Below are 21,016 nucleotides of genomic sequence, written 5' to 3'. Positions count from 1 at the left end.
TAAAACTATGATAATAATAATAACCATTCGCCAACTATCGTCTTGACTATCGCCATGAAAGCCTGCCATTGGCGATATGTCTGAAGATCGTCGATACACGATACTATCGTCTATCGGCACAACCCTAGTTACAAAGTTGAAAATATGGATATTTTTTGTACAAAATCGCATCGATTACCCTCAGAACGCCTTTATTAACCATGTGGATTACTGCTGTGAAGGATGGATGCAATTTTTTGGACAGAATCGTGTAACCCGTTTTTTACTGTTATAAAGCTTGGACATTTTCTAAAATAACTTAAATTGTGTTCGTCTGAAAGATGATGGGCATATGTATCTCGGGGCTGTTTACACTTGGTATTAAGATGTGTTTTCATAGATCGGATCACAAGTGGACGAGAGAGACACATTACGTTTACATCTGGTATTTAAATCCGTCTCTTTTGTCCACTTTCGACCCCTTCTGTCCTGAATACTGTGAGAGGGCGGTCTGTCGAGACGGTGGGCGAGTCTCTCCGCTGTCATTTAAGTTATGATGAGTTTATATGGACGCGAACTAATCTTATGTCGGAGTCCACTGCTTGTCTTGTAAGTAAACTTGCTGCACAGTGTTTTGTACATTAACATATAACGTTACGAGCTTTCTCTGATATTTCAGTGCAATTGATGAAATAGGATCGCGCAACTTTCACAAGCTTGCAAAATGAAACTGCAGAGATCAGCCGCTTTAGTTTTATCAATGAAAGGCTAAAAATAGCGCTGTTCACCATGTGTTCGCGCCAGAAGATTGTTTTCAGTACCTCAGATTAAATAAATGGGCGGAGAGAAGGCGGTCGCGTGTGGCTGTTCGAACACATTCAACCACATGCGTTTACACTACAAAAGCAATCAGATCGAAAAGGGTTTCGACTACCTCTGAATATGGTTGAAAGTGGTCAAAAGTGGACGAGCACAAAACGTTTTGAACACCGTTTACACCTGGCATTTACGTCGTCCACTTGTGATCCAATCAATGAAAACGCATGTTAATGCCAAGTGTAAACGGATAGCTTAAGGGTAAGTAAATTTTTATTTTTCGCTGAACTATCGCTTTAAAACAAAACAATAAGTTTTCACAAAGCATATTTTAAGCTTGATACGTATAGACCATTTGCGTGTTTGCAAACAGAGATGATGTTTTTTGTGGGCAGAGCCCAACTGGTGGCAGAAAGTGACAGCTCTGCATAACGGTGTGAAGTGTTTTAGCACTAAACTGCGATTTTTATGGAATCGGTGTTCTGTCGAAGTCTGTTTCCCCTATGCTTTCATTTAGTGTAATGTTTTTATAGCGTTTTCATCTCGTTACGTTTATTTTTTAGATAAATTAAAGTTTAAATGGCTTGGCTACTGATATATGGGCATATATGTAATATGTATATTGTTCTTTGTTGGTAAATCAATTATTTTACAGTATGATATAAAAGTAATACCATCATCTATTATATATATATATTTATATTTATATTTATATTTATATTTATATTTATATTTATATTTATATTTATATTTATATTTATATAAATACCATTTATTAAATATTTCATCATTTTCCTGTTTTCTATTATTTCTTCCTTATATTTATAGCATTTGTGTTTGTTCTAAAACTATTATAAAACCATTATGTTTACATACAAATATGCATAGGCCTGTTTATATATTAAAGGGACATTCAACTTTTTTTGAAAATATGCTCATTTTCCAGCTCCCCTAGAGTTAAACATTTAATTCTTACCGTTTTGAAATCCATTCAGCTGATCTCCGGGTCTGGCGCTAACACTTTTAGCATAGCTTAGCACAATCCATTGAATCTGATTAGACCATCAGCATCGGGCACAAAAATAACTTAAATAGGAAAAAAATAAGAAAACTCTTTAAAGTTAACTCTTCTGTAGTTACATCGTGTACTAAGACCGACAGAAAATTAAAACTTGCGATTTTCTAGGCAGATATGGTTAGGACTATACTCTCATTCTGGCGTAATAATCAAGGACTTTGCTGGTGTAGCATTGCTGCAGCAGGTGTAGTGATATTACGCACTACCCGAAAATAGTCCCCTGCCATTGAAAGTAATCAAGGGGACTATTTTCGGGCAGTGCGTAATATCGCTGTGCCTTCTGCAGCCATGTTGCATCAGGAAAGTCGAAAAAATATCAAAACTCTTTGGTTATTTTTAGCGCGATGCTAATGGTCTAATCAGATTCAATGGATTGTGCTAAGCTATGCTAAAAGTGCTAGCACCAGACCCGAAGATCAGCTGAATTAGGGCTGGGCGATTAATCGAAAAATAACCGAAACCAAAATTCAGAACCTCTAACCGACATTATTTTATCATGTCGGTTATTTCGGTTTTTAATCTTGTTAATACTTTCCCTTTAAAAACAAACTGCTGCGTGTGATGTTGCGTAACTCCGCCCCGTCCTGTCAGTGGCACAGCGAAACATGGAGGAGAACTCAAACACTGTTTAACTGAGCAGCAGGATCATCTAGTGCCCAAAAGAAGCACAGTACTTTTTTTTTTAAGAAGTACTCACGAATGTGCAGGCACCTGTGACAAAAATACGGAATGCGCGGTCGGGTTTTTACCGCACACGCGCTCAGTTTAATCTACCGACGGGTCTCTAAGCAGCCCGGGTAATGTCATCACATCTCACTCACTCAAAACCGCGAAAAGACGCGCCCGCGTGAGTTTAATTAGACACTTCAGAGATGACGGAGAGAGAGAACGGGAGAACTTCTAGTCTACATTAACACCAAAAGCATTACAGATGAGAATAAATGGCTTAGACATCAGTGCCCAGTTAAGAAAAAATGGATTGAATACAAGAAACTTGTAAAGGATACAGTCCAAGTATGTATTTTGCCCTACTCATCTCATTACAATATGCTATCTGGATACAACTTATTATGTATGTATCTTATGTCTATAATTAGTCATGGGGGTTGTATGATTCTTTGGTTCATAACTTCCCATTCTGAAAGTTTCATCAATTGTACATCTGCATAGAGTTAAGTCTATTTAATATTTTTCAGTAATGCAGTTATTTTGGGAAAAATGTGAATAATTGCATTGCAGGCTGATTTAAGGTGTGCCCTAAACTTTCCAACCTTGTCAGTGAACTATGAGGCAAAAAATAATCGTTTATTAATCGTAACCGATGTCAAATGTTAGATTAACCGAGGTTTTGATTTGAGGTCAAATCGCCCAGCCCTAAGCTGAATGGATTTCAAAACAGTAAGAATCAAATGTTTAACTCTAGGGGAGCTGGAAAATGAGCATATTTTCAAAAAAAAAAAAATGCAATGTCCCTTTAATAACACTTTTTATCATGTGTGAGCTATTTATGTAGTATGTAAACATAATAATTTTAGAACAAACAGGAAGAAGACCTAAGATATAAGGTAAAAAGAAATAAAAACACTGAAAAATTATTAAATATTTAATAAATGGTGATATTATTGCTTTTTTAGTATTACCCATTCAATTCTTTAATATTTCTAAATAAATTATAAACGTAATGAAAACGCGTTAAAAGAAACACAGAGGGAACAAACTTCGACAGAACACAGGACATCTTCTCTAATTATTTTTTATTTTAATTATTAATAGATTTTCAGATGATTTCATCACTCCAGTCTGTCCGTTAAAGGGCTTATTGCAACCATAAACACCTACGTTCATCTTCAAATGGTGTCTTCGACGACGGTATTCTGTAAAAAATGAAGGCCATCTTTTTTGGCATTCATGTTCTTCTGACACTCAACAACAGTACATCAAGACATTTTCTAATGAGTTATCTTGCTCGTTTTACTCGTGTATAATTAATTTCCACTGTTTTTCTGCCATCACATTGCACGCGCAGCTTGCAGTGACATCTACTCCTTCGACCGACACGTTGCACATTTATTGCAACATAAAATTCAGAGCGGTAACTTCAGATATGTTGAAAAGTCGTTAATGTTGAATCTCATTGGTTTTTCGTGTGTAGTTGTCAGATGCCCATTTTACCACAAAAGTAATTTTTTTCATATTTGGATGAATTATTTATAAAAAAAACTAACATTTGCACCCAAAACCATAGTAAGCAGTGATCTCTTGGCCTATGGTTTCTGGGGGTGGAAGCGCTTTAGTTTTTTGGCTTGGTGCGTCTCTCAACAGGCAGGTCTGAGCGAGGTGCAGCCATATTAAATAGTCCCCCACCAGGCTGCTTTGTTCCAGACCGCTGCCTTACTCTGAGGCGCAGCTTTCCCACAGTGTGAGTCCATCACTGTCAGAGAATACTGATGCTGTCTGCCTGTCTTACTGCGCACACACACTTCACAAACACGTGTGCAACATACAAAGCCTCTAAGCCACGAGCGACTGGCAAAAACCTAGTAAAAATAATCCCGCGACGCAATTATCCCAGCACGCGTTCTTCACACCAAAGACAGAGAAGAACACAAACAGCTAGACAAGCTAATTAAGCCATTCTTGCTCCGTCTTTTCACCGCGGTAGAGGCCGAGGACGTTTTTGTCGGATGGTGCATTGAAGGTTCTTTGCATCCGCCTCTACGTGTTCACGTTTGTATTCTTCTTCATTTAAAGAGACCTATTTGTGATGGTAATGAGCACAATTTTTAATTATTTGCATTTTCTATGACAACCATCACTATTGTTCATATTAAATATTATGTGTCACTTGCGCAAAACAGTTTTTTCTAAGGACATACACATAAATTCAAATCGTGCAGCTTGTTGAGGCAAGGTGTGCTGTTATTTTTCAAAACAACTGGAGATTTTTGGCTAGCTGTGGAGATGATGAGCCATTGACAAATGCAATTAAAAATGCAGATCGCATGTTACTGGTGTATACACAGTATGATGGCAAAAGCTGAAAAAGCAGCAGCATGTTGTGTACATTGTTGGAGAAGCATCAGCAGTTGATGGAGGTAAATTGAAAGCGACTTTTGTTACAGCTTGATTTGTTAAATATCACACCTCAGCTTGGTCTATCTTTGTTTTTACTATCGCAAGCAAAAGTGCATGCAAGAAAACTACCTGAGGTAGGGGTTCTACCAGATGAATCACATCGCTTGTGATCTGCGTAGAATTGACACGAAGTTAACATTTTTGGAGAGGTGCGCATCAGGCTACGTCTGTAGCCCCACACGCACCAGTCAAACGCAGGGTTTCCCGCAGCACTTTGCAGTTCGGGCGGCCCGCCTAAGCTGGGAAACCCTACTTCCTTAACTAGGTCATCCAAAAAAATACATTTCGGTGCACAAAAGGCCAGGAGCGGGCATGCACGACACAAGGCCATTATGAGAAAGACGTGGTCTGGACCATCACTGTCTAGAGGATAACTAGCTAGGTTTCACGACGTGCCTGTTGATTAGATATAATTGTTGAGCGCTTTTGCTCACGTTATTTATGTGTATTATTTACATGCTACAGTAGTTACATTCCTTTAAGATAATGCAATTAATAGTGGGAAAATAATCAGTTTTTACAATTTTTGCGCTATCTATCATTGTTTGCCAGACGTTCTACAACATCTGCTTTAGTTTGTGTTTTTTAACCCTTTAGTTTCACTTTATTACGCAGCTATTCCCATTAGAGGTAAAACATTTAATTCATTAATAATCTAGTATGTGTTCATTTTATGTCATAGTTTCTTCAAAATTAAGCTTTATTTGAGTATTTTAAATAAAAATATTTGAATTTTCATTATGACACGCACGCCCCACCCCGTTTATTGCCACACCCCCGGCCCCATAACCACCTTAACTCACACATTTTCTGTGGGAATCCAACCAATTTGGCCTGCTTTTCCATTGGTTTTCATTTGTTATCTGATGACAACACCAAGGTAACTGCTAAAATGTGCATTCAAAATTAACTGAAAATAAACTCAACGAAAATAAACCTACCGCCAGCCACACGACGTCGCAAGCGCTCTTGGCAAACAGATGAGGGGTTGGAAAAGGACTTGATAAACACACGCAAGATAGTTCGGGCCTTCTTGGGTCTGTTCGGCAAAAACACATTCATTTTAAATTATTTCGGGTCGGACCTCGGGTTTTCAGATGTATGTGGACCTATGTAGACCTCTACTGGCAACTACCGACTACACTACACATATTTTTTTAATTAAAACTAGACCATGTAATATTTTATTTTTCATATTTTGTGTTCAAATGATAATTTGAACATCAGTTACAAGCCTACGCAATATAGACCATGGCTTGAATAAAACCTAATTATTAAATATTTTTTAATGAAATCTAATGTATGACAAAAGGTTTTGTGTTACATTCCTTATTCCTTCATTTTTTATTTTGTGTGCGTGACTGTATAGATCCCAAGTTTTTTTCCATCTTAACAGTGTCTTAACTATTAACTAGGCCTTTTTCTATGCACACATATATCTATGTGTGTGCGTATGTGTGTGTGTGCTGGTGTGTGAGAAATAGGGTTTATTTAATGAGCAATATGTGGGACAACAGGGATTATCTGCCGTGTTGAGGGATTTGGGGGGAAGATGGAGGTCTGTCCTGCTCACTCGAGCAGACTTAATAAATCTGCCCCAAATGCCCCTCCCAAAGCATCAGGTCGGGGAAAACACACACAGTGGTGTGCACTCCTGTGTGTGTGTGTGTATGTACATTTCCGTGCCAACTCTTGCTTCTCTTTCAAGCCATTACTGCAACAATGGCTTTCAAAAACGACTCCTTGAAAAGCCACAATCAATGGCGCACTCCAATTCACAAATCTGCACCATTATGACATCACTCGTCTGGATCTAAATTCAACAGCAATGCGAACAAAATGGAGGACAAAATGCTATTAAATGTCATTTCTTTGCATGCCGCACAACAAAATGAGATACAGTGGCAGGTACGCTCGTGCGACGCTCACAAAATATTTCCATGATTTGAAAGAACACGCAGCAGGAAGCGTCGGAATTACGGCCTCTGCTTTTTAGCAAAAAGCCTGAAATGTCATCACGCCATCTCGGATGCATTGCATTGCACCCGTAATGCATGCTTTTAGCTCTGCGTGTTGGGTCGTAATACTCCAATTTAAAAACGGATGGGTTCGAAACAAGGCGGCGTGTCTTGTTATAAGCCCAGCTACACAACCGAAGGATGCAAGCTTGGCTACACGACCACAAAACTGTCGACAGCTCTTCCTGCACCGCATAATGGGGAAATGTTGTAATCTTTCACATCTACATCCACGATGAGAAAGCACAACATATTAGACATTCGCTGTACTGTGAAAGTCTCTGTGTGAAGAGGCTGGGGTGGGTGGCAGCTTAACAAAAACGGGTGCATGCAAGACTCGCAATTCATGTCACGAGCCATTCAGGCCAGTCAGGGTAAACGCCTTCTGTGTCAAGCCTGGCGAGAAGTCGTTGCTATGGAATCGCAGAGACGTGCAGGAGCTTTTGAATGTTTCGCTGTCGCTCATTCATTATCAGGCTGCAAAGGAGTTGTACAGTTTCACTCTCAAAGTCAAACATCTGAAACAAGACACTTAAATGCTTCACTTCACAACCACAACAGGAAACAAAGTTGAATAAAGTGAAACCCAGCGTAGAGTACAATACATATACAATACAATCAGTTCTTCGGATATGTATTCCACATGTTTTGATTAATTAATTTTGATAACTTTTCAAGTGAGTCGTCATTAAGGAACTTCAATTTTATTCAAAATCGTTATTATGAACTTTAAAATTATTTTAGAGATGGGGTTAGAAAGAGCAAATTCTAGACGATGGCACTTAAAAATCACATAAAAACTAGGTATGGGCCGATAAATCCCATCCCGATAATGCTTGCTATGCTTCTTAATGAATTATGGTGAAAAGCCATCCAAAAGCCAGAGGGCGCTCTCATGCAGAAACTCAATATGGGCCACAGAAGAACCATTTATCATAGACTGTAAAAAAAGATGGACGACACCCGTTCGCTCTCTTCCATTGGTAAAAAGTGAAGCCGTCATTGTTCTGATCTCCAGGAAACGGCTTAAGCATATATTTATATTGCTGTTCTTAAAACCTTTTCAGGTATTTTCATTATATTGTATATGTTTGACGAGTCTTGTTTTTTCAAATGCATGTTATAAACGACTCAAACTAACAGTGATTTCAGGTTGATAATGACTTACTGTTTAAAAGCCGTACATGAAATAGTGGTGCATAATTGGTTGTGCAATTCAGAATCGTTATTGGCCAGGTATTATTTCGGCATTTATCGTCCCATCCCTAAACTATAGAAAAATATTATTAGGATTTTATTAACGCAGTAAAATGTAACGTTTATTTATCTGTCTTTAAACAAAAAAGAGCAGGTTACTTTACTTATGTTGAACATGCGTTGTAAGCAAATGACGCCAAACTGACATTTTCCACAAAATGCTACTAAAAGTTACCAAAGGGACTATTTTCGGGCACTGCGAAATATCATTGCGCCTGCTGCAGCCAAAGGCAGCGAAATCCTTGATTATTACGCCAGAATGAGAGCATAGTTCCTAGCCATATCGGCCTAGAAAATCACAACTTTTAATTTTCCGTTGGTCTAAGTACACAATGTAATTACAGAAGAGTCAAGTTTTAAATAGGAAAAATATCTAAACTCTTTGGTAATTTGGTAGCGCAATGCTAATGGTCTAATCAGATTTAATGGATTATGCTAAGTTATGCTAAAAGTGTACTGCCAGACCCGAAGATCGGCTGAATGGATTCCAAAATGGTAAATATCAAATGTTTAACTCTAGGGGAGCTGGAAAATTCGCCTATTTTAAAAAAAGGTGGAGTGTCACTTTAATATTGAATATTAAACTAGTGATGTTTCTTTACATTTTCTTTACACAGAGCTTTTTTGATTGACAAAATATATCAGCCATGACAATCAGCTGTTTTTAAACCATTGTTCCATTACCAATAGTGTGAAAAATTTATTTTATCGACCAATACTGATTATTGGCCGATATATTTCAAAATGTCTGTTCCAATACCGTTATTCGGTTATTTAGACTGACATTAGTGATGGACCGATATATCGGCCGGCTGATAAATCGGGCCGATTTTTGCAAGTGCTATGTGTATTGGCCGATATGTGGCTGCTGTGTTCGGCGATTGTTTTTCCCGGCATTATTTACAGACAGAGTGCTGGAAGCCGCAATCGATTGCAGGTCATGTGAGTAAAACAACCAACCTTTCCATGACAATATCGAAAGCTCAGCCTAACAGCTGATCATAGCTGGACAAAGCAGGGTTTTGTTTCTCATCTCTATATATATTTGTAGTAGTAAAGTGCTAGAAATCAATTTCCTTTGCTGATAGTTTTTCGTCATTGTGGAGACCGCAGTTCATGGTTCCATAACACCCTCACCTGTTTTTACTATTTGTTAAATATAGTTTTTTTTTGGTTCAATAAATGTTAGTTTTTTAAATTGAGACTTGTTACATTTGGCATCATCATTGTGTCATTTTTATTATTTAAATTGAGTGGGCAAAAGCAGTATCGGCTCAAAATATCGGTTCAAGAAAATCGGCAAGCCTGTATCGGTCATCGGCTGATAAAACAAAAAAATCGGTATTGGCACTTAAAAATCCATATCTGTCGATCCCTAACTGACATCTTCCAATACCGATAGACAGTTTTGTTTTTTAATCCTCGTTTCAAAGTATTGTGTTGTGAAATCTTAGAAGTGCAGTGCATACAAACTACAAATCTGTTGTCATTGTCACCCAATTCACAACAATCACACAGCATAAGTTTTGATGCGTTTTTTGTCTCTTTTGATTGCCCTGATCATCGGGTGTTTTTAAACAATCGTCCGATAGAAAGAAAAATGCCTTTATCTGCTGATATCACGTTATCTACTTATATGCAGGTTAACAACATGGCAAAGCTCTAAAATCATACATCATTCAATTAATCAGAATGACTCCAAAGGGTTAATATTTGTCTTCTGAGGTGATTGAAATGATATTATTAAAAATATAAATTATTCCTCAATGACTTTGAGCCCTGACAATTTTGAAACTCTCTTAGTTCCAGGGGTTTCCATGACTGTAAGAACCCTGGAACTGATCTATTAACTACACCCTTTAAAATGGTCCCTGATGTTCATTAAATATGTATAAGTGACAGTTGTTTGTAAAACTTTGTTTTGTAAACCAAATCCTATTCCTCGAATACTTCAAAAACTAACGTGACTGCTTCTAAAACTCCTTCTCCAGCCATACCACTTTAATTAAGATGCCTAATCAAAATATCTGCAATGTTAGCTCATTAATCAGAAACAGCCTGTGAGAAAATCACAGCGTGATAACTGCACAGATTCATCACATGCAAAACTGCCACAAGTAAAGCACTGATCTGGTGAAGGCAGGTCTGACAAAGGGTCTGACCTACATTAAGACACTTTCACTTTTTACCCAGGTTAGTAAGTTTAATTAGGAAGTGACACTCACTTTGTGTAACCAAATCCATGCACGAGTTGATAGGTGTGAACACTACACAACACAGTTTGCAGACTATAGTATAGTATAGACTATAGTATGCACAGTTTTGATGCAGGATACATTTGACATAATGTAAACATTTATGTCAATAGAGATTTACACCCATGTGTGTCAAAGGTCTTGCTGTACTTGCAAAACTTGTAGTTCGTATAAATATTTGATAGTAGTGTTAGATAACACATACATGGAATGAGTCCATGGCATTTAAAATACTATATTTAAAAAAAAGACGAATTTACCATTACAAACGTGATTTTTTATTTAAAATGTCCTAAAATAACGTGATGCAATGTTGCAAAGTAAAGAAAAATAAAATGTTTATGTACCATGCTTAGCACTGACAGAGTTTGTATATTTTAGGGATTTCCTTTTGCCTTGCAAAATGCACAATTCACCAAATGTCACATCCCACATCTACATTGTTCCTATTTGCCAACACATTTATGCGCTGCCAGTGCATGCGTTTGTTTATTTTTGTCATTTTTTATGCTCCAGATATCAAACAAGAACAAACCAATAAAAAATACACCGCACATATATTAATCTTTGTAGTAAGTTTCGCCTCGCGCACTGTTCCACAGATGCTTCTCGTGCCAATGCTAAGCTGAAGCCAGCTAACAACATCAACACAGGCAGAAAACACCGCGATTAAAACTCACCGAGTGCCTGGATTGTGGAAACATCATGTCAGTTTTGGTCTTCGGGGTCTTGCTTTCTCCTCCTTAAAGAACAGTGAAGCGGTTTGGCCGGCAGACGTTTATATTCGTCAGTGTTGTCTTTGTTTGTTTCGTCGCTAGCTTGAAGCTCCCGTGCCAGCTACAGGCAGCTCGCGCTGCTGCTATGGCAATAAGGCAGCCTGATGTGAGCGCGCACTTTAACGCGCATTCGGCATGGAAAATATATCCTTAGACGATTTGCTGGAATATGGTGGGTCGATATTTGGGTTTTTCTTCTTTTGACACGTCGGGAATGATCTCGGATGTGACAGGTCTCTCTCTCTCCTCCGAGCAAGGGGTAATCAAGTGGCTGCGTGCGCGAGGGATGAAGTGGAGTTTTGGGAGCTGATGGCTGCTGCTGCCTGCTGCTGCTGTCTGGATAAATGGTGTGAGTGTGTGGCTGTGTTTCAAATCCAATGAAATGCCCTACATAGACAGCATGTTTTTTTTAAATATATATAAAGGGATATCACTTAAAACAATCACGCACAATTAAAATGTTATTTATTTTATATATATAAAACAACAGTTTGTTATATTTACTCTTAAATATAAAATGGCCATGCTCCTGTTACGTATTTACTTAATGTTTATTTGTTTTAAAACCCATATACTATAGTATAGTACTTTGTTACTGTATACTATACAAAATACCATTTAGATAATTTATAATAGCATGTTAAAATTGCCACTTTGTAGGTGTGAGTTTTGGGGCGTGTCATTTTAAATGCAAATGAGCTAAATGGCAGTGCAGTGGTTGGATAGTGCAGATTAATGGGCAGTATTATCCCCTTCTGCCATCACAAAGGCAGCAAAATTTCAATTACCCAAGTTTTACCAAAGCTAAGTTACTGGGTTGTTCTTTGTCACATTTTCTAGGTTGATAGAAGCACTGGGGACCCTTAAATATGGAAAAAGTCAGATTTCCCCTTTAATGCCATTGTTTTGTCTTAAGATGCACACCAGTATTGTTTTTTTTTATATAGTTTGTTTGTAAAAACTATTTAAATATCCCAATTTAACTAAGGCCTAGTCCTGGATTAATCTAAACCCTGTCCGGAAATCTGCCCCTTAATGTTTATTTGTTTATGAAACAGACCAAAATTACTTGAGTATGTGTAAAGTGAAGTTTTGGGAACTGATGGCTGCTGTTTTCTGAAAAGATGGTGCGAGTGTGTGGCTTTGTATAAAATCTTGTAAAAAAATAAGATTTTAGCATGTTTGAGGCATGGATTGATTTGGAACACGTCTAAGGTGCCTAAAGATGCTGACTAGGAAGACGGCTCACTAGGATTTGAGACAAACTCTGTGTGTGTGTGTGTGTGGTTTCTGGTAGCATAGATGTGCCAAAGGTAGTGTTGTGTGGAATTGCAGCTTAGGCCTGGTGCCAGTACACTGTGCCAAAACCTTAGCTTTCATGCAAGCATACTAACTTTGGTATTTACTAATCTGCAGTAGGTTGCATGTAGTATACCATATTAATTACCACATATTGTTAATGTATATAATTTTCTGTAATATTAACTATAATGAATTGACATGTGGTAAACTTTAGTAAATATACTGTGTACTTTAATATTAACCATGATAATGTTTAAAACTCTATATTCTGCATTGACAAAATTCTTAAAGATTTTATTTGTGATTTATTTGTAATTTTAACCAAAGATAAGAGTTCAATTTTTCTCTTTTTAAGAATAACAGGATTATGGCATTTTGTAGGATGCTATATGGTTAACATCATGCTTTTTTAAAAAATGTACAACTGAAGATGACATCAGTTTTAGGATACAGCATTTAGCATTATAGTACAAGTACTGAAAATTTCCATTAAGGGCTCAATGTAGAACATCTTTTAAACAACTCAAAAAGCTAAAGACATAAATTAAGCCCAGCACAAACCCAAAAGTATAGGAACAAATTTTATTCCAATTTAAAATGGATATTTTTTCTTTAAAGGAGAAGGCTATGAAAGTCATTTTCATGTATGAATGAGGTTCAGGCAACAGTGGTTGAAATGAAACATACAAAAGAGCAATATGTCTAAAATACTGTAAATGAAGAAGAATTAAGCTCCCTGTCAGCAGGGTTTCGTGTTAATACAGTATCTCCTCGACCCGACCCGCACCACTTAAAACAAAGACATGCAATTAAAATGTCACTTCTTTTTAAAAACAGCAGTTTGTCACCTTTAATCTTAAATACAGAATAAAATTGTCCTTTTCCTGTTGCGTATTTACCATAATCACATACTTAATGTTTATTTGTTTTTAAAAACCGGACCATAAAATACACAAGTCCTTTTTAAATGATTTCCACAACATTGGCACTTGTAAAGAGTCTGGCTCTACAAATCAAAGGGATTGGCACACTCAATATAGTACATCATTTACATTTGGTATGCTTTAAAAAAAAAGAAAGAAAAACAAAAAAAGCAACCAACCAAACGAGAAATACATTACAAAGTAAAACAATACTTTGATTTTATACACCACTACACAAAAGTTTATTTTAACCTGTTTTATCAAAACAAATGTATTATATTAAAGTGTCCTACATACAAGTGTTCAGGTAATGCATCAACATCAGAAAATAAAAAGAGAGTAAATAAGAGAGAGCTTCATATTGTGTACATCCATCACATCAGTGTGGACCTCAAGATAAAGCATCATTTCTATTCATTAGTGTTTCTGTATCTCACCGAGTACCAGGAACAAGTTTGAAGTTTGTACTTTAATACATCACATAAAGTGGATTTAGTTCCATTACTGCAAAGTAGGTTCAGTGCATTGACCCAGGGAGGAAAAATACATTGACCTTCACCATAAACACCTGAAAACAGTACGTGTTTGGACAGCTCGTGAATATAAAAGCTATTTTTAACCATTTGCACAACATATTCTGATGTTTTGCGATACTTAATGGGAATTAAAACAACTGGCTGTAGTGTTTCTCGGCTGCATAAAGAAAAAAACGTTTCTCAGGTTAGGCGTAGCCCTTTAAAATAAAGCCTGTATTTACAAACTTCCACTACAAAGAAATTATTGGCATTAAACTACCGACAGTACCGTTCCATCAAAGTAAACACAGTTGAAAATAAATGCAAACCTTACAGATGCAAATTTCAGATGTTTGGAAAAAACAACAAAAAATAAGCAGCTTAACTGGCCTGGCACATAAAGATTGTTCTGGTTAATGAATACAAATGTTCTGACAATTTGGCAAATTCAATTTGTAAAATGCACTGAAAGTTTTAAACGTATATTATTTATATATATATGTATATGTAAAGTAGATTTAGAGAGTTATTTAAAATGCAACAAAATGGCAAATATGTACAGCTGTGGTTGTGGAAAAACGTATGAATTACAACTTCGAAACCATGTTGGGCACAGTCCCGACACTTCTTAAGCAAGTAATCATCACATCCTAAAATACATTCAAATTACAAGCAATACAAATTATTGAAATTTATTCACCAAAGTGACCGTTGTGGTTCACATATTTAATAAGTTTTTACATGAGCGATTTCGATTCTTAGGTCATTCGAAAACTATTCAAATTTCTCAAATTACTATTTTTTGCAGTGGTACAAACAGAGCAAATCTGACTCCGTATGTGTGCGATACATCGGGCAAAAACAGTAAAAACGCAGGCGTGCGATGAACTGATGGACAAATGGGCCTACACAATTCATCCACTTTGGACCATCATCCATGGCAAAAAAGTGCGACAAGATTAGTGGAAAGAAAACACCATCTACCACCAAGGAAAATGGTTATAGCCCTCAACTAACACAATTAACCTAACATTACTCCAGAGAAGACAATTCATTCAAAAGCTTAGCTTACTTCTTTAAGAAATTATCAACGCGTAATACATTTTCCTAAGAGGACTTTATCCATTCAAGTGGGCCTTACAAAAACTTCGATTCCCTGGATGCATTGCAAGCTGAACCTACAGCGACGGCAACCCCCGGACGTTACCACGCCGTCCCCGATTCAGATTCTCACTTCGGCGTACCTATTGCTCTTCATAGAGTCTTCTCATTCAGTCAGCTTTGCCCATAGTTAGCCCTTGTAATGAAAGTATGAAAACTCACCTGAATTACATTTTAAAGACCAAAAACAAGTTAGCTATGAAACCCAGCTATTGAATCCAAAAAGCGGATCGAGCGAGAACAAAGATATGGTTCTACGAAGCCGAGAGCCGACTGTCAAACGCAAGCGAAGACCAATCTAGATTTAAACCACTGATAAATGCTCAATTTCCTATTTTGCATAAAGCACGTTCATGAAATGGAATTTCGACTTCCCATTTTCAAGCATTTCAAGAAAGAAAAAACAGAACCGTGACAACATACCGAAAAATAAATCACTTCGCGATGGATTCATTTTTACAGCAGTAGAGACTCAATCCTCGCTTACGCTGTGGTGCGGTCACATGGAAAGCGAGTTTGATTATCCACATTATTTATATATCTGGTCCATAAATTACATAAATTAAAAAACGAACCGATTTCGCCGTGACGCACCTCGCGGAACAAGCGTATTTACGAACGTTTGTATCATCACGTGAACATTCGTGTTGCACTGCACAGAAACTTGGGTTGGGAAAGCTCTTTATTTAATTTTTCGGTCGACGACCAAAGACTGAAAAGTGATTTGTGACAAAGCATGTAAACAAAAATCACGATCTTTCACAAACTTCTGTAAATATATCTGTTTATATATATATTTGAATACTAGCTCTATCCCTTTACTGATCATACACAATACTGGCAAATATTCGAATGTAAAAAGAAATGGTTCGCCTCCAAAACAAGAAATTTAGTGACTATAGGACTGAACTAGGTATTGTGGCAAACAAACTTTTTAAAACACTTTCGGGAAACAAGAACTTGGTTAGAGTTGTAAAAACAGGTTTGAACAAAAAAAGAGAATTACACCTAAAACCATGATGTGGTTTTCGTTATTTATCTTTCTAGCATTACGGAAAAGGTTAAAGTCAAACGTGCACCAACTTTTCTCAAAGTACACCTTATAATTTTATACATCACCCCTAACATAGTATTAAATCAAATCATTTAGTCACCCCCACCTCCTAGTGTTGTAGCGTTCGATTAAAAAACTGACACCTAGTTAAATTCAGTGATAAAAGGTGAAGTTTAGATCTGTCCTTTCGCGAGAATCACGCCCTCTCTCGTATCTCCACCCAAAGCGTATCCGTAAAGTTTGTACCTCAGGTAGAGCTCACCTACAGCCCATCTACTGAGCAAACATATTATGCTCTTTATCATTAGGCACCAGATAAGCGGCCCAGCCCTCACGTATGACCAAGTCGGACCAATGAGGAGGAGTGGACGATGAAGCTATCAACTTAGGGTACGCCAAAAAGAGTCGGCTATGAAGGGCTATGAACGTGAAGATCCAGTGCCTAATGGAGTGAAGGTGTGTCCGCACATTCGAGTTACGTTTCCTGCGCGTGTGTGTTTCTGCATGTGTAATACATAGAGGTGTGTAGTGCTTTCGGCCGTATGTGGGCTGCAGGTGTCTCTTTCTCTCTCTCTCACACTAGGTTATACTCTTTGAGGTTGTGCTGCAGGATGGTGTCCTTGACGGCCGCGAAGACGAAACGGATGTTTTCCGTGTCCGTGGCGCAGGTGAAGTGCGAGTAGATGATCTTGTCGCTGTCTGGGTTGAGGTCCACGAACATCTTCAAGATAAACTCACGGCCTGCCTGGGCGTCCCTCTGCGGACCTGAGATTCGGCAGACAGGATTAGTAATAAATCACTGGTTTACAAGATATAAAACTACAAAAATGCTTTGTATCAAATATTATTATAAAATAAATCCATTTTCTAAAAATCTCCAGAAAATTCCTAATTTGGACAAATTATTGGGACACTTTAAATTTATGTATACATGCATGAATGTATATTCATATATGTGTATGTCAACAATGCACAACTAATGCCAAGGAACATTGTCTATGCTAGTGCCCCTTAAAGTGTGACCCTGACAAACAGGAAGTGACATCATCTTTCATGAAAAACTTAAATTGTACTTCACAGGTCTGCCACATGATGTCACTGTAGACTTGAAATGTATGTGGCTTTACCATCAAACTCTGGAAAGTAGTCCACCAGGTGCGAGTACATGATCTTCTCCTCCAGCAAGTCTTTTTTGTTGAGGAAAAGAATGACTGAAGAGTTCTGGAACCAGGGGTACGTGATGATTGTGCGAAACAGAGCTTTGCTCTCTTCCATTCGATTCTGCAGGATTTAAATAAGACATTTGTAAGGGTAAAAAGGGGAGACTAGTTCTCTGATTGTAGTCGGATGGAATTTACACTACGGCTAAATGGCGTTTATAGTCCTTATACGCCACAGGTGCTTAAAAGACAGGATCAAACCTTTATAGCATTTGTGAATTAACTTCTCAATGAATACATTTGAAGAGTTTGGTTCCAAAACGCAATAAATCCATTTCGACAAATTTAGGTAAAAACGTGTTTTCTATACCAAGAAAGTGACAAGATGAAAACCACTATTTTCTGTTACAAACTTTCACATACCATCTTTAGGTTAAAAAAAAAAAAATCAAATCCATAACTTGATTTTCAAAGATTTATTTTAAAAACAAATAATTTTTTCCACAAAATGCAATAAATCTATTCAATCAATGTATAAATGTGCATTCATTTTTGCAATTTTATATTCATTTAGTTGAACAGTTGCACACACTGATAAAAAATAAACATTAATGGCATTAATCAAAACACGTACTTTGTCATATTAGGAACACTGTCATTGCTGCACGGTTATACTTGACGTCATCACTTAACATTTTTCACAGCGATTACCTGTGATTCTCGTTGACTTTGAGTAAAATTATGGAAAGTTTTTCATAAGATCCCCTGGGGTCAATGTGTTAGCACGAGAGAAGCTAGATGCTGTCGGGAGAACAAGCGATCATGTTGCATGATATTAACGTCTACTATCATTAGTGTGTGGGTATAAACTAGAATCTAGAAATGCTAACGTCATGACCACCATCTTCACGTACCAATTGTTCAGTCCAGTGAGCAAACCTGTATCCACCACATTAATACAAATAGTCACTGGATTATTAAGTTTAAAGGAATTACATGCATCACAAAATTCACATATAGGCGGTTTCATCGGACATGTGTGTTGTCGCAGTTGCGCGTCTGGACGTAACTTAACTTCCAGTTTCTATTTGTTTAATGGTCTGACTGGTGGCTAAACTGAACTCTGGAACAAATAATTTGAACAAATTAAAAAGACGAGGGGAGACGCGATCATGAATCATCGCTATTTGAAGGAAGGTTTGGCATTCGATCTGTAGTTAACATTTTATACATTAATTTTACACAGTAATGTTAGCTCATTGTAGTTTTTTATATGCTTATCTACTTGTTATTTATTTCCCTTGTTATCAGAAATAAACTACTCTACAAGGACTATTGTTATTGATTCTTTGTGAAAGTTAACTGGAAGTTTCATTTGCTTCACATAAGCCGTTTGTTACTGCTAAAACTGTCTATAGACGGTTTCATCGGACGCAAGTGCGCTGACGCAATACACGTCTGGATCCAAACTTTCCTACCGGTTTCGTTTTTTTTAACGGTCTGACTAGTTGCTAAACTGATCTCTTGAACAAATGCCTCGTCGAAAATAACAAATGTTTTGGTTTTTCTAGGTAATCTATGTGTTGTTTTTTGCCTCTTATATAAATAAACTTTGTTTAAAGAACTTTGTTGTTATTTATTCTTAGCTGAGTTTACCGGAAGTTACGTGCAGACCACGACAGCCGCTTGTTTATGTTGTTACTGCTAAAACTGCCTATAGCTACTTATTTACAATATAAATACATCTATGTAAGGGATAATGCATAGGCAGCCGGCTGATATCGCCCCGAAAGTGTGATCTGTGACCGGTTGCATAAACATAGCCGTGACGTTAAGACTGCGTCTTAAGAATGATTCTGACTAACTAGCACTTAGTTAGGGTTAATCAGTCTTATTATTTGGATTTAAAGTAGACCGATCTACCCTTCTATGTAACATACTTAAAATAGTTATAATCAGTCTTAAAAAAAATTCATGACTAACTTTTAAGACTAGTCTTAGAAGTTTATGCAACCAGCCCCCGACACAACACAATAGGTCTTATATCACAATAACAACCAGCAGCCTGTACATTATTTGCTTATTACACAGCTATTTACCCCATAAGTAAGGTAAGGAAAATAAAATATTAATTTAAAATATTTTATCAGCTAATTTTTAATGAATGCAGACCTTCCGCGAAAAAAAAACCCTTGTTTATTTTCATTTTTAAGACGAGACAAGCGTTCAAGTGTCACGAATGCTCTATTTGGTTTAATCATTTGTAAATATAATGTTAAATACAGGCTATTAAAATACATTCATATTTAATTTTTGTGTAATATTAAACTACCTGTCAAAATGATTTGGAGCATCCGGTTACCTGTGTTATTAGTTTTGAGCGGTTGTTATCTGGGAATAACAAACAAATGCAAATGTCGCGACTGGCAAATCAAAATCAAGCATTCCAATAAGCTGTGTAATAAAGCTAGATATAATCGTTAATGTTAGTTTTCTGTCTATGCCGTCTCTCTTTTTTTTTTACGTCCTCGAACCAATTTCAAACAAGATTTTTCCAGTTACCTCATTGTCAGACTCCACAAGGACCTGGTCGTATTCGCTCAAGGCAACCAGGAACATGATGGACGTGACGTTCTCGAAGCAGTGGATCCACTTCCTGCGCTCTGACCTCTGTCCACCAACATCCACCATCCTGAGATAGAGCCAAGAAGGTATGAGAATGATGTTGGTAATATCAAGGTTATTTACACCCCATTCAACAACAAGCTTCCCAATCTAGCCCCTAAAAAGACAGATCTCGAATTATGAATGGTTAGTACAGACCAGAGCAATGTAGTGCCAATGTAATATTTTATGTTATTACTACATTATAACATAGGTTATGTCGCCATTTACATTTACGCATATGGAATTTACATATTTTATCCAAAGTGACTGTAAAGTAAACATTTAATCTATATGCATGTTCCCTGGAATCGAACCTATGAACTTTTGCGCTGCTAACGCGATGCGCTACCGAAACTTTTAGTTATCAAGCATGATAGGCAGAGAATTATGTGGCACCATAATTGAAGGTTGAAGAGACGTAATGGACTCTAATAATACTTTTTTATTATTATACGCATGTAATAATACATTGTACATTTACAGCTGGTTCTCATAATTCATTTGCATTTTAACAAAGCTGATCAACAGGCAATATTTTGCCGGCCACTAATATTGCCAGTATTATAAACCAAACCTACTAAATTAGATGCTTCTCAAAAATCACATGACAGTTATCATTACATTAACATGTTGCCAGGAAAATCATGAGGTTAATGTCATTACATCAGAAATTCTTTCTAGCTGACATAGACAAATTAAGTCAGGCCAGCGTGTATGTGGTGTAAGTTTGTCATCTATTCACAATCAAGAATTATGATACCGGATTTGAGTGTTTTTTTAATGAGAACCAAACGATAGCAGCTTTAAAACAGGGACATAATACAAAATTACACATCTATTGAGATGGGAATATATGCATGCAGTTAGGGCAGGGTGATTTTAAATATTCATGACATTCACTGGAGATGAATCATAATTGA

General features: G+C 37.0%; 2 protein-coding genes across 4 annotated transcripts in view; both read right to left on the bottom strand.

Moving 5' to 3' along the window:
* tle5 (TLE family member 5, transcriptional modulator) overlaps positions 1 to 11,667 on the bottom strand; it is a 30,993-nt gene extending 19,326 nt beyond the window's left edge. Inside the window, exon 1 of one of the 2 annotated variants that reach the window (XM_055217836.2) lies at positions 11,219 to 11,667. In XM_055217836.2, the coding sequence (XP_055073811.1) occupies positions 11,219 to 11,245 (27 nt within the window). In that variant the 5' untranslated portion in view covers positions 11,246 to 11,667. The remainder of the gene's footprint in view (positions 1 to 11,218) is intronic. The other variant, XM_055217835.2, reaches the window with a different exon arrangement.
* A 1,517-nt stretch (positions 11,668 to 13,184) lies between these two features.
* The window catches only part of gna11a (guanine nucleotide binding protein (G protein), alpha 11a (Gq class)), a 36,024-nt gene continuing 28,192 nt past the window's right edge, over positions 13,185 to 21,016 (bottom strand). For both annotated transcript variants that reach the window (XM_055217834.2, XM_055217833.2), the window contains exons 5-7: positions 19,992 to 20,121; positions 17,397 to 17,550; positions 13,185 to 17,034 (exon numbers count right to left, since the gene is read on the bottom strand). In XM_055217834.2, coding sequence (XP_055073809.1) covers positions 16,844 to 17,034; positions 17,397 to 17,550; positions 19,992 to 20,121 — 475 coding nt within the window. In that variant the 3' untranslated portion in view covers positions 13,185 to 16,843. The remainder of the gene's footprint in view (positions 17,035 to 17,396; positions 17,551 to 19,991; positions 20,122 to 21,016) is intronic.

The sequence above is a fragment of the Misgurnus anguillicaudatus genome, chromosome 23, assembly GCF_027580225.2.
Source record: "Misgurnus anguillicaudatus chromosome 23, ASM2758022v2, whole genome shotgun sequence".
Lineage (NCBI taxonomy): Eukaryota > Metazoa > Chordata > Actinopteri > Cypriniformes > Cobitidae > Misgurnus > Misgurnus anguillicaudatus.
This window is presented reverse-complemented; position numbering and strand designations above follow the sequence as displayed.